Source organism: Psammomys obesus, unplaced genomic scaffold (genome assembly GCF_907164565.1).
Source record: "Psammomys obesus unplaced genomic scaffold, mPsaObe1.curated_primary_1811, whole genome shotgun sequence".
Classification (NCBI taxonomy): domain Eukaryota; kingdom Metazoa; phylum Chordata; class Mammalia; order Rodentia; family Muridae; genus Psammomys; species Psammomys obesus.
This window is the reverse complement of record NW_026586816.1, coordinates 1,833,909-1,846,552: the sequence shown is the minus strand read 5'-3', so window position 1 is coordinate 1,846,552 and position 12,644 is coordinate 1,833,909. Positions and strand designations below refer to the sequence as shown.

At 42.1% G+C, this 12,644-nt stretch overlaps 1 protein-coding gene across 2 annotated transcripts in view; it reads right to left on the bottom strand.

Annotated features, from left to right (window-relative positions):
* Napb (NSF attachment protein beta) overlaps positions 1–12,644 on the bottom strand; it is a 49,290-nt gene that overhangs the window by 6,274 nt on the left and 30,372 nt on the right. For both annotated transcript variants that reach the window (XM_055602678.1, XM_055602679.1), the window contains 3 exons: positions 6,931–6,986; positions 6,699–6,783; positions 440–544 (listed from right to left, as the gene is read on the bottom strand). In XM_055602678.1, coding sequence (XP_055458653.1) covers positions 440–544; positions 6,699–6,783; positions 6,931–6,986 — 246 coding nt within the window. The remainder of the gene's footprint in view (positions 1–439; positions 545–6,698; positions 6,784–6,930; positions 6,987–12,644) is intronic.

Here is a 12,644-nt window from a genome sequence, read left to right as displayed (position 1 = left end):
TATCTATCTATCTATCTATCTATCTATCTATCTATCTATCTATCTATGTTTTTTGGGACAGGGTTTCTCTGTGTAGCCTTGGCTGTCCTCGAACTCACAGAGATCTGCCTGCCTCTGCCTCCTGAGTGCTGGGACTAATGGCATGTGCCACCACACCCTGCTCTCCCATCTTATTTTTTGAATGGGGCCTCCTGAACCTGAAGCCCATCACTTGGCTAGAATGGCTGGTCATCGAGCTGCAGAAATCTACTTATGCCTGCCCTGCTCCTCAGTGCTGGAATCAGAGGTGTGAGTCACTGCACCTGGCTTTTACATGGTGCTGGGCATCTGACCTCTGGTCTGCACCTCCACAGCTCCTAACACCTGTACGAGAAGACATTAAGGATGACAAAGCGCCTGCTCTCAACAGTAAAGTCATCAGAAAGGTGCATGTTCTCACCTTGGCATTCAGCTCATCCACTATAAAGTGACAGAGTGCTGCCTTGAAGAAGTAATCCTTTGCACTGTATTTCAACAAGGGGTTATCCATAGTGTTTGCTCCTACCTAGGTAAGGAAGACAGCAAGTTACTATCACAGGCAAAGGAATCCACTGCTCCTCACCTGTTTGCCTTTAAAAAATACCTTTCCGTATCTTATACAGATATAGTCAATACCAAGTAGCACAAACTTTTAATAGATAAGAAGTAACTATCAGTCACATGAACCGTTAGAAGAGCCTGGAAGATGATGAAGAGATAGGTATAAGCTCTCCCCATTCTTCATATGAAGTACAATTAGAAGTTTGCTGTTTAAGAAAAATAAACACACTGGGCACAGTGGCACACACCTGTAATCCCACCATTCTGGGAGGCAGAGGCAGGCATATAGAGTCCAGAACAGCCAAGGCTACACAGAGAAACCCTGTCTTGAAAAACCAAGAAGAAAAAAAGAAAAGAAAAAGAAAAAAGAAAGAAATACAAATATCTGTGGACAGAGGGCACAGGATAGCTGACTAGCCAGGGTCATGAGATCCAGGAAAATCATGTGGGGTGGGGGCTACTGGGTTTTATTCTTCTTTACTGTATTCCCAACATGAAAATAGTCCAGTATCCAGAAATTCCAAGAGGCGTCAAGTAAAAGAGAGAAGGCAAAGGTTACAAGGAGCCTGACAGGTAATGCTGCTCTCCTCTGATGTACAAGAACAGTCTCCTCCCAGGTATTAACAAAGGCCAAGGGGAGCCTGAGCTTCTGCCTCCACCAACATCCCTCACTTTCCAGTGTTAGAGGCCAGTGCAGAAAGGGACTATATAAATCAAATGCAGCCTCAGCGTACAATGTGAATCACCAGTCATGGCAGGATCTGAAGGTGACCACAGCAGCAGCAGACAATTTCAGGTGACCTATCTAAGTTTGCTTACAGGAGCTCTCAGAAAAAAAAAAAATTCCTCAACAAGCTTATGAAAATGCCTGACACTAACAAAAAAGAAAATAAAAACCAAGGTCTTATGTCCAGGCAACTCCTGCTGATTTCATCTGGGTCCCCAAATGTGATAAATGGCAGCTATGAGTGTTAGTGGTTTTTGAGTCTCTTCAGTAAATTGCCAAAGTAAATGCTTGAGGACGATCAGGTTGGATCTTGAAACTTTTTTTTATGATCCAGTAGGATTTATCCTAGAATGTATACTTGACTTAAAACACACTTTATTAATGAGAATAGAGAATAAAAGCTATATGCTATTTTTAACACATGTGCAAATGGATGTAACAAAACCCAACATACTTTGATGGAAAAAGCACTGAATAAAAAAAAGGAAGAGAGAAGATCTTCCTCAAATTGATAAAAAGCATTAACAGGACCCGCACCTGGCAGCACACTTAATGGTGAGATATCTAAAGTGTAATCAGGAACATGAAAGATAAGGATGCCTGCCCTCACTATTTCTATATTAAATGCTGTAATGGAGATTCCAAACAGAGTAACTGACAAAAAAAATGATATAAAAGATATTCAGACTGGGGAACAAAAACTAACATCTTGTCTATAAAAAATTCTATGAAATCTACAAAATAACTAGGGCTAATAAATGGGTAGCAGCACAGAAAATAAATAAGCAAAACAGCAACTGTCTGTACAATCTGAGGAGGATATTTTTTAACTACAAAACATAACTGAACAAAGTAACAAAGATGTAAGTATCTGGAAAGCATCCTGTGTGAATACTATGATGGTCAATATAATCATCCTCTTGGGACTAGAGCGATGGATGGCGCAGCAGTTTAGAGCACCTGTTGCTCTTGCATAGGACAGGAGTTCAATTCCCAGTATCCTCAAGGCAGCTTACAATCACCTGTAATTCTAGTTCCAGAGAATCCTATGCCCTTTCCCACAGGGACCAAATACCAGGTATGCATATGGTGCACATATATAAAGACAGCTAAAGCATCCATATACATAAAATAAATAAGTAAATAAATAAATGACCACAAAATGCTGTCATAAAAAAGAAAATTCCAAACGTTTGATTTTATCAATAAAGACTCAGAAGCCAGGTGCTGGGGTAAAAACCCCCTATCTCAGAGAGGCAGAGAAAGCACCCAGCTGACCTTCCTACTCAGCTCACAGCCTGAGTAGGAAAAAGCCAAAAACTAAAAGCCCAACGCAAAAAGCTTGCTAGCTCAGCTGACAGCCCAGGAGAAAAACACCTACTAGTTCACTGAACAGCCCAGGAGGAAAAAGCCAAAAGCTAAAAGCCAAAAAGATGAAGAGATAGAGAGCTAAAGTACTAAAAAAAAAAAAAAAAAAAAAAAAAAAACCACTTTCTCCACAATGTCTTAAATACCCTTCCAATGCCTCTCCTTACTATTTAATCCCTGTCAGCTGGCTTCTTGCTCCAACTCTTGACCTTGGGTTAACTTTATTAAATCCTGTGTACAGAAAGCTCTTGGATTAAAGGTGTGTGCCAGGGCTGAGCCAAACAAAAGACAGGTTTTTTTTTTACAGTTCACAATCTTGGGGTTCACAATGGGATCAAATATTCTGCAACACATATATATTAAGCAAACAAACAAACAAATAAATGGGACTTTCCACTTGACAGGATCTAGAATTATCTAAGCAGCAAGCTCTTGGTCTTGGCCTGTGCTAGATTACCTGGCTTAGGCTAGCCTCTGAGCATGTCTGTGAGAGATTTTCTAAGTTAGGTGAACTCACCTTGGTAAACCCACCCTAATTGTGACATAAATAAAGAGGAGGAATCGAATTGAATATCAGCCTTCACCACCCTCTGCCTCCTGATTTTGGATGTCATGTGACCAGCTGCCTCATGTTCCTGCTGCCATGAGTTCCTAACCATAAAGGACTTATACCCTTAAAGTGTAAGCCAAAATAAATCTTTCCTTCTCTTCCTTCTTCATTTTTGTTTGTTTTTAGAGACAGGGTTTCTCTATGTAGCCCTTACTGTCCTGGATCTCTGTCTGTAGACCAGGCTGGCCTCTAATTCAGAGATCTACCTGCTTCTTCCTCCCAAGTGCTGGGACTAAAGGCATGTCAACATCTGGCTAAACCTTTCCTTCTTTAAGTTATTTTTAAAGAAAAATATTTAACAGCAAACGCAAAAAGTAATATATATCTAGATCATAAGACTACATATTCACAGTTGACAATACCCCCTGAGGATAAATTCTCTGTGTCAACATGAGCAGACCATGAGTGCCCAGATACTGGCTAAATATCACCCTGGATGTTTCTGAACAAGATTAGTGTTTCAATCAGCAGAGGAGAAAAGCAGACTTCCCTCCCCAACAGAGATAGGTCTCAGCCAACTGATGCCCGGACCAATTACAAGTGTAAGCAAAGGGGCTAGTGAGATGCTCAGCAGGTTTTATACTTGTCACCAAGCCTGAAAGCCTGTTCATTTCCTGGATTCACATGGTGCAGAGAACTGACTTCCATAGGTAGTCCTGGCATTCGCCCCAATAAATAAATAAATGTAATAATTTTACTTTTTAAGTTTAAGCAGAGGAGGGCTGATCCTCCTCATCTGGCATGGCAGGTCTAGATCTGAGACGCTGCTCTTCTGTATTTGGGCTATGGCTCACACCATCTGTTCTCATGGCAGATCTGGGCCATCAACCTCTACCATTGAGAATTAACCCCTAAAATCATCCCTCTCTCTTCTTCCTGTACCCCAATCTGTTGGCTCTATTTTTCTAGAGAACCTTGCTCCTTGAACTGGGTTTCACACAGCCAGTTCAAGACCCATTAACAGTGAAGCTAGATTCATTGCAGAATAACATACTGATCTCCAAATTTATGTTAATTCAAGGGATCCAGAATAAGAATCTTGAGAAAGAGGCAACTACAAGACTGACAGTTCGTGATTTCAAATTTCCCTATAAAAATATGGTTATCAGAACAAAGTGATACTGGCATAAAGCTAAACAGATGGAGTACAGAGCCCGGAATTAATTCCCCAGAACCAGTGAGAACATTTTCAGCAGGGGTCTCAGACCATTCATTTGCAAGGGTCTATTTACCAAACAACAATGAGTAAAGTGATGTTCATATGTCAGAGAGAGGGGTCTCCTGCCTAACATGCACACAAATGGCTTAACTCCGAATGGATCAAAGACCTACACCTAAGTGCTGGCTAGTGATGCTGACTCAAGTGGCCCCTGCCATGGGCTCTGTAAACTTGGCATGCTTTCTAAATTTTGTAAACCCTCAGGGCAGGGAAGTGGCCAGGCCCCCACCTGAGGAGCTCCAATAGCTGGCCCCACCTACCAGACTTCCCTAATGGCTCTAAGGGTCATTCCCAGCCCTAAGGTAGGAGAGTACACAGGTCTCACCCTATTAAAAAAAAAAAATCCCACCAACCCCTGAGCTCCCCCAAGGTTAGGACTTCAAATCCCACCGATCCTCACCCTGGAAATCTCTGCCCTGGAAAGCTCTGCCCCTAAGAAATCCTATACAAGCCTTGCCTTCTGTCAGTTCTCTGCTGTCTTCTCCCAGGAGCAGGGGCAGCCACCCCTAGATTCAGCTCCCCCAAGCCCTGGATTTGACCCTCCCAATAAAACTCTTTTATGAGATTTGCTACCTGGTGTGACTCTCCCATTGAAAGAAGCTAAGAAGCAAAGAAGGGAAGAAGCAAAGAAGTGGAGCAGGACTAAGGCTCGTGAGCTCCTCAGCTCAGCTGGGGATATCCTCCCCTGGGAGCTGCAATGCCTCTACTGAGGGGGCTTCCTCTCAGAGCTGTGTGGTTCCTGGGCTCCCATGTCTCAGGATGCCCTTTCATTGGGACATTGGGCTCTTGAGTCCCTGGATACCTTTCCATCCAAGCAGGAATGCCAACACTAAGCAAAAATCTTAAGACTCAGAACAAATCACAGGTTAAAGATTCATGATCTTCAATTCAGCTAAACTTAGATGTGACAGCAAAAGTACAGATAGTGAAAAGAAAAAGACAAATTAGAGTTCATAAAAATTAAAAATGTAAGCGAGGCATGGTCGTGCACACCTGTAATCCCAGCACTTGGGGAGGCAAAGGTAGGCAGGTATCTGTGAGTTTGAGGCCAGCCTGATCTACAGAGTGAGTCCAGGACAGCCAGGGCCACACAGAGAAGCCCTGTCTGGAAAAACAAAACAACAACAAAATTAAAAATGTAGAGGCTGTGGAGATGGTTTAGTTTCTAAAGTGATTGTTGCAAAGTCGTAAGACCTTGTTTAGCCAGCTGGTGGTGGCACATGTTTTTAATCCCAGCACTTGGGAAGGTACAGGCAGATGGATCTCTGTGAGTTCAAGGCCAGTCTTGTCTACTGAGCTAGTTCCAAGAGAGCCAGGGCTCAGATAAACTGTCTCAAAAAAACAACAACAAACCCCGAAAAACTGAGTTTGATTTAAGAGACCCACACAGTGAGGAGAGAACCAGCTCCTTCAAATTGTCCTGTTTTCCATAGGTGGCACTCACATATTCCACACATTCAAAATAAACAAATGTAAAAATTTATTTCAAAGATTAAAAAAAACTAGATGACGCAACACAAACAACAGAACAAAAAAGAAATCCGTAAAATGGGGGAAATTGCTTGTAAGTAAGTATTATACTGATCATACAGGACTTGTACCCTAAGATTAAAGAGCTCCTAAATCTCAAAATGAAGGACTCAGAAATTTCTCCAAAGATGGAAAATGGCCAGTGAGCCCATGAAAATCAGTATCACTCATCATAAGAGAAAGATAGATGACCCTTCATATTCTTTAGGGATCACAGAGAGACGCTGGTGAAGACTGGAGAAGCTGAGCCCGGGGCACTGTGCTGAGAATGCTCAGTGATCCAGTACCCTGTGAGAGTCTGCTCCTCAGCAAAGTAGGCATGGGTGTACCAAGAAGCCCACCAATCCTAACTCCACCCCCAAGCATGTGGCCCCAAGGGGAAGTTCCCCAAATGCCTAGCAACAAATAAACAGATAAGCCAGGGTATTATTCAGCTATGCAAAGCAATGAAACATGGACACACGTTAGAATATGAAGACTCTAGAAAACGAAGTCAGTCACAGAAGAACAGATGGTATAGTATTCCATAGGTGTGAAAGGGTCAAACCAGGGAATCAGAGAGCAGGTTGTGTTTTCCAAGCTTCTTTTGGGAGTAATGGGAAGGCTCTAGTGTTAGGGAGTAGTGATGGCTACAAACTTTGTCAAGGTGACAACAGTGTCCTTACCTGCTCGTAGATCTCAATGGCTTTCTGGTACTGCTCCAGCTGTGCAGCATAGGCTGCCACCTTCAGCAGACACTTGTTAGCAGAGCTGAAAGTAGGACAGTACAGAGTAAGTGATGATACTGAGAGACATGGCCAAAGGACACTTGCTTCCAGCAGAGATGCTCAGACAACAGATGATGTGTCCTTTGTCATATATGAAAAGCCCATTACTGATATAAAGAAAAGCACTTGCCTGTTAGATTCTTCTCCTTTGTAATAATCAGCAGATTGTTCATAATGTGCAATAGCCTGAAAGTACATACATTAAATTTACAAACAATTCATTCAAAGAATTATCTTAAAAACTACATGTAGGAGTTGCTAGAATGGTTGGTTTACATGTTCATCTGTTGACAGGCACTTGGGAGCTTCCACTTGGGGTCTACTAAGGATAAAGTGCTCTAATCCTCTGTACTTAACACATGTGGGAGCATGTTCTTCAGCAGCAGGTAAAGGTGCTTGCTACCAACCCTGACAATCCAAGTTTGATCCTGGGACTCTCATAGTGGAAGGAGAGAAGGGATTTCTGCAAGTTGTCCTCTGACCTTCACAAGTGTGTCATGCACACGTGTACACAAAGTAAATGGATGTAATAAAAAAATTTAAATAAATGTGCACAGATTTTTTCCCCCAATAAGATAATTAAGCTTATTCCAGGTATAAATCTTTCAAAACTTGGCCTCCTCAGCAAATACAGTAAAGCATGTAACCCCAAAGCCTCCTGGAGACAGAACACTTGTCAGAAACTGTCTATGGTGGCCTGGATGGGGAAAAAAAAATGTCCCTCTTAGGCTCACATATTTGACAACTTGGTCCCAGTTGGTGGTGCTATATGGTGAGGTTATTGGGAGTTACAGGTTTGCTAGAGGAAGCACACACTAGGGGTTGCTCGGTGAGAGTTTAGAGCTTCACCCCATTTCTAGTTCCCTCTCTCCTTTGTTTGAGGTTGAGGATGTGATCTCTTGGTGTCCTGCTTCTGCCACAATGCCTGCCCTTTGCAGCTGTGTCTTCTTGTCAGGATGGACTCTGTCCACAGAACTCTAAGTCAAGATAAATTCCTTGTTCCACAAATTGCTTTTAGTCATGCTGTTTTATTTAAAGCAGCAGAAAAGTAACCAACAGTTTCTCTCATTCACAGCAATCAGGCCAGCTTCCACTGCAGTCAGGGTGGCCCATGTTCTCCAATAGATTATGAATACCAAACATCTTATTCTGCACTCGATTTATCTTTTCCATGTCCCGACAGCTAACAGACATTGCCAAGTCTGGGGTGACTGAAGCCACAAACTGAAGATGGTAGAGTTCTGTCAACCTGCTTCCTAACCAACCCCATACCCCAGCATAACCAACCCCTGCCAAATCGACACTCTGGACTGTTAGTGTAGAGAGCTCAGAAGCATTTATACTCTACAACCTACTACAACAGCTTTGACTGTTCCTACTACCACAGAGTGTTACATAAGCAAAAGTGTTCCTTCCATTTAAAATGTGGGACATGCAAAAACAAAAAACAAACAAACAAACAAAAAAAAACAGTCAAATGGAGAGAGCAGGAAGGTAGAAGCCCACATCAGGGTGTGACAGGATTAGTGAAATCAGTCCAGGAGATACTTCAGAAGGCAAAACACACTGTCAGAGCACCAAACAATGCAAAGCAGCTCCAGGAACAAGATGGCATATACTGCTTTAATAAGCACGATGAGGATGAATTCTGGGGAGAATGAGCTGCTTTTCAGGCAGTTGTAGGGGAAACAGACCATGCACGCAGGTAAGGGCCTGAAAACCCAATGGATTCTACCACCCAAATGGCAAAAGGGAAGTCTGTGGGAGGCTTTAAAGCTGGCATTAGGCAGGCATTTTCTGCAATGGCTCAAATCATAGTTTGGGGTGTAGGAGCTGATAAAGCTGTGCTGGCAAGTACTCAGTGATCTTGTAAAAACGCAATTACCAACAACATAGGAGTAAGTGCTTTGTCCTAGAGAGCTACTGCAAACTTCAGCTTTGCATGACTGAACATTTTTTAATTTGTTTTATTTGGGGGGGATTAGAGGCATGTGGAAGTAAGTGGCCATTTGCTGGAGTTGGTTTTCTCCTTCCACTTTGTTTTGGTTCTGGGGACTAAACTAGTTCTTCAGGCTGCACAACAGGTGCTTTGCCCCTGAGTCATCCCACCGGCCCAACTTCATGATTTTTATGTGCCACAATGCTTTTGCTTCGGGTGATTAAAGAGCAAACCACTTCTGTTGGCTTGCCAATACCCAGAAGCAAGCAGTCCTTTTCCTTAATTTACAAAGCCTTCCCAATAAGCTCAAAATATTCAACTAATAGCACATGAAAATCAGACTAAAGGTGTTAGGCACAGAATAAAGAAAACAAATAGAACAAAACAGGCTTAGGAAATATAGCTGAATATCCATTTAAAGCCCTTGACCTATGCCTATCTGTAAAGTAGGCAGATTACAGCTGCCAGAGCCAACACTCCTGAAGTCTCTGTATTGTGGAGCATCCTAAGAACACACACCATTTGAACAATTCTTTAATAATACACTTCTACTGGGCAGTTCAGCAATTTAGCCCACCTACTTAATGTGCTCCCCAAACAGATTTTCTCAGTGTTACTTATAATAGGAAAAATATATAAACAACTTCATTGTTTAAACATGTGAGCTACAGGTAGTGGGAAGAAGTACCAACATAGAAAATCAATATTTACACTATGACCACTTTTAATAAACAGAAATTTCCATACCAAAAGAAGCAGGGAAAAGACAATCCTTTGGAATCCTATTTTAAAAATATAATTGTTTATTTTTTAAAATTTATTCACTTTGTATCCCAGCTGTAACCCCCACCTTGTCCCCTCCCAATTCCTCCCTCCCTCCCTCATCTCCTCCCAGCCAACATCAAACTAAATGGAGAGAAACTTAAATCAATCCCACTGAAATCAGGAACAAGGCAAGATTGCCCACTCTCTCCATATCTCTTCAACATAGTTCTGGAAATCCTAGCAAGAGCAATAAAACAAATAAAGGAGATCAAGGGGATTCAGTTTGGAAAGGAAGAAGTCAAAGTATCACTATTTGCAGATGATATGATAGTATATATGAGTGACCCCAAAAATTTTACCAGGGAACTCCTGCAGTTGATAAACACCTTCAGCAAAGTGGCTGGATACAAAATTAACTCAAAAAATCAGTAGCCCTCCTGTATACAGAAGACAAATGGGCTAAGAAAGAAATTAGGGAAACAATATCCTTCACAATAGCCACAAAGAACATAAAGTTCCTTGGTGTAACTCCAACTAAGCAAGTCAAAGACTTGTATGGAATCCTTCTTGGCGCTGTCACACACATGGTTCCATCTCACATAGAAAGGCAAGCTCTGTGAGAGAAGGACCAAGACTGCTGTTCATCACTGCATCCCTAAACCAGGATAATGCCTACCAAATGGCAGGTTTTCAGAGAATGAACAAAAGGATGGCACAAGCAAAAGCCCCTAATAGGCCACTGGCAATATTCTGAGTAAACCAAAGAACCAAAAATAAGATTTCCCAGTGGTAGAGTACATGCTTGGCCTCTTTGAGGCCTCAGATTTGATGCCTGACTTCCTGTCCCTCCTTTCTTCTGAGACGTTCTTATTCTTTGAACTGCTCCGCACTGTTTTCATAGTAATAAATGGATTAGGACATGAAAAACATACCAAGTCCCTTTAAAAAGCCTGAACCACAGATCCTCTTCCTAGGGAGAGGGAAGTGCCCTCTTCCTAGCTCTTCACTAAGATCAACTCACAGGGCTGAGCCAAATGGACCTCCTATCTTGGTAGGCTGGATGTGTGGAGTTAACAATTTGGTCTAACTTAATATTTATTAGGAGGATATCCATTATAAGTTGGGGTTTTTTGTTTTTGTTTTTTTTTTTGTTGTTGTTGTTGGTTGGCTTTTGTTTGTTTTGCATTGTTTTTGACAGAGTGTCACTGGAACTGAACTGCAACTTGCTATGTAGACCAGGCTGGCCATGAACTACCTTCTGAATGCTGAGATTAAAGCCATGCCTATGAGTAAGGTTTATTTTGCTATAATTATTTGGTTGTTTTTTGTTTTTTTTGAGATTATATCATTTCCCCTCATCCCTTCTCTCCCTCCAGACCCTCCTTACTCTCTTTCAAATTCATGGCCTATTTATTTTTCATTAATTGTTGTTAGACATATATTCTGAAATATATAAATACAACCTCCTCACTATAGAGCAAGGCTGACCGTGTGGTATGGGATAATTAATTGGTGGGATTGTCCCTAGGGAAGACTATTATTGTTCTTGTTCTCAGCATCCCTTTGTTGCCTGCAGTTCTTAGCCCAGCTGAGGCCTCCTGGGCTTTCCTCTGTCCATGCTAGGACGTCTATTGCTGTTGTCCTTGTTCAGCTCATGTTTAAGCAATCCTATTGGTGAGGCTTTATGGATGTTGCTTCCAGAAAACACAATCTCACAGCAACCTCCCTGTTCCTTTGACCCTCAAAGCTTTCCACCTACTCTTTTCAACGGCCTTAGTGTAGAAATTGCATCCTAAGTTTTTTAAAATTTTTTATCAATTACTTATTACAATTAATTCACTTTGTATCCCAGGTGTCATGCTCTCCAACATCTCCTCCCAATTCCACTCTCCCTCCCTCTTCTCCCCTATGCCCCTCCCCTAGTCCACTGATAGGGGAGGTCCTCCTCCCCTTCTATCTGACCCTAGCTTATCAGGTCTCATCAGGGCTGGCTGCATCATCTTCCTCTGTGGCCTGGCAAGGCTGCACCCCTGCAGGGGGAGGTGAACAGAGAGCCTGCCACTGCATGGTCCTTAGTTGGAGTGTCAGTCTCTGCAAGGCCCCCAGGGCCCAGGTTTTTTTGTTTTGTTTTGTTTGGCTCTGTTGGTCTCCTTTTAAAGCTATTGTCCCCTCAGGTCTTTCTATCTCTCTCTTCTATCATGATCGAGGTACCAAAGCAGAGGCTGAGACTCATAGCCAAACTTTGGGAAGAGTGCATGGAATTTTATGAAAGTTTTTTAAATAAGGCTAATCAAACCAAACTCCTGACTCCATGTTTTCCCAAATTTTAACAGAAAACCTCAGGAAGGGAGAACAGTCACAATTAGCAATGTGTCTTCACTCCAGTGGCATTTTAACTTAACAGGCATTTGCGGGCCCTGGTGCTGAAAGGCATCCCACCGTATCTCACCATTTCAACCTTGAGAGTCCATTGTGCAGATGGACTACTGCTAATGAACCTTAAAAACGGTTCAGTTCCCTTAGAACAGATAGCCTGAGGCTGAAGAGAAAGCTATCAAATGTGCCCATTCTATGCCATAAGCAATACTATTAAATCAGGTTTTTTAGGAGCCATATCCAGAAACAAGCTATGTCTCCCCTGGGTCATTTAAGGATCATATATGTATGTAGGACCGGTTTACATGGGATGATTATTTTACCCCAGGAAGCTATAAGAAATCATTTGGATATGATGGCACACCCACTGCCTAGTAGCTAAAATATGTAAATGAATCAAGAGAACAAATAGACATCTGTTATACTGACAATGAACAATATCTAGAACAAGCCAGTGCTTTGGGTTAACTGATTTCTCAAACATAACTTTCACACTTCACTGAGCATAGCCCTGTGAATCCAAACAGGGAGAAGACAAGGACATTTCAAATATATAAGAGCCTCAATGTCAGGGACTGTGACAAGCTAGCTCTTTGTCTCCATGTCTCTCTGTGTATGTATAAAATATAACTTTTATGAGACAGTGCCTTGCTATGCAGCCATACTGGCCTTGAGCTTACAATGCTCAGTCCCAAATGCTGACTGCTGGGATCACAGGCCTCACCACACCCATTTCTTTCCTTTCTATTTATTCACTTTACATA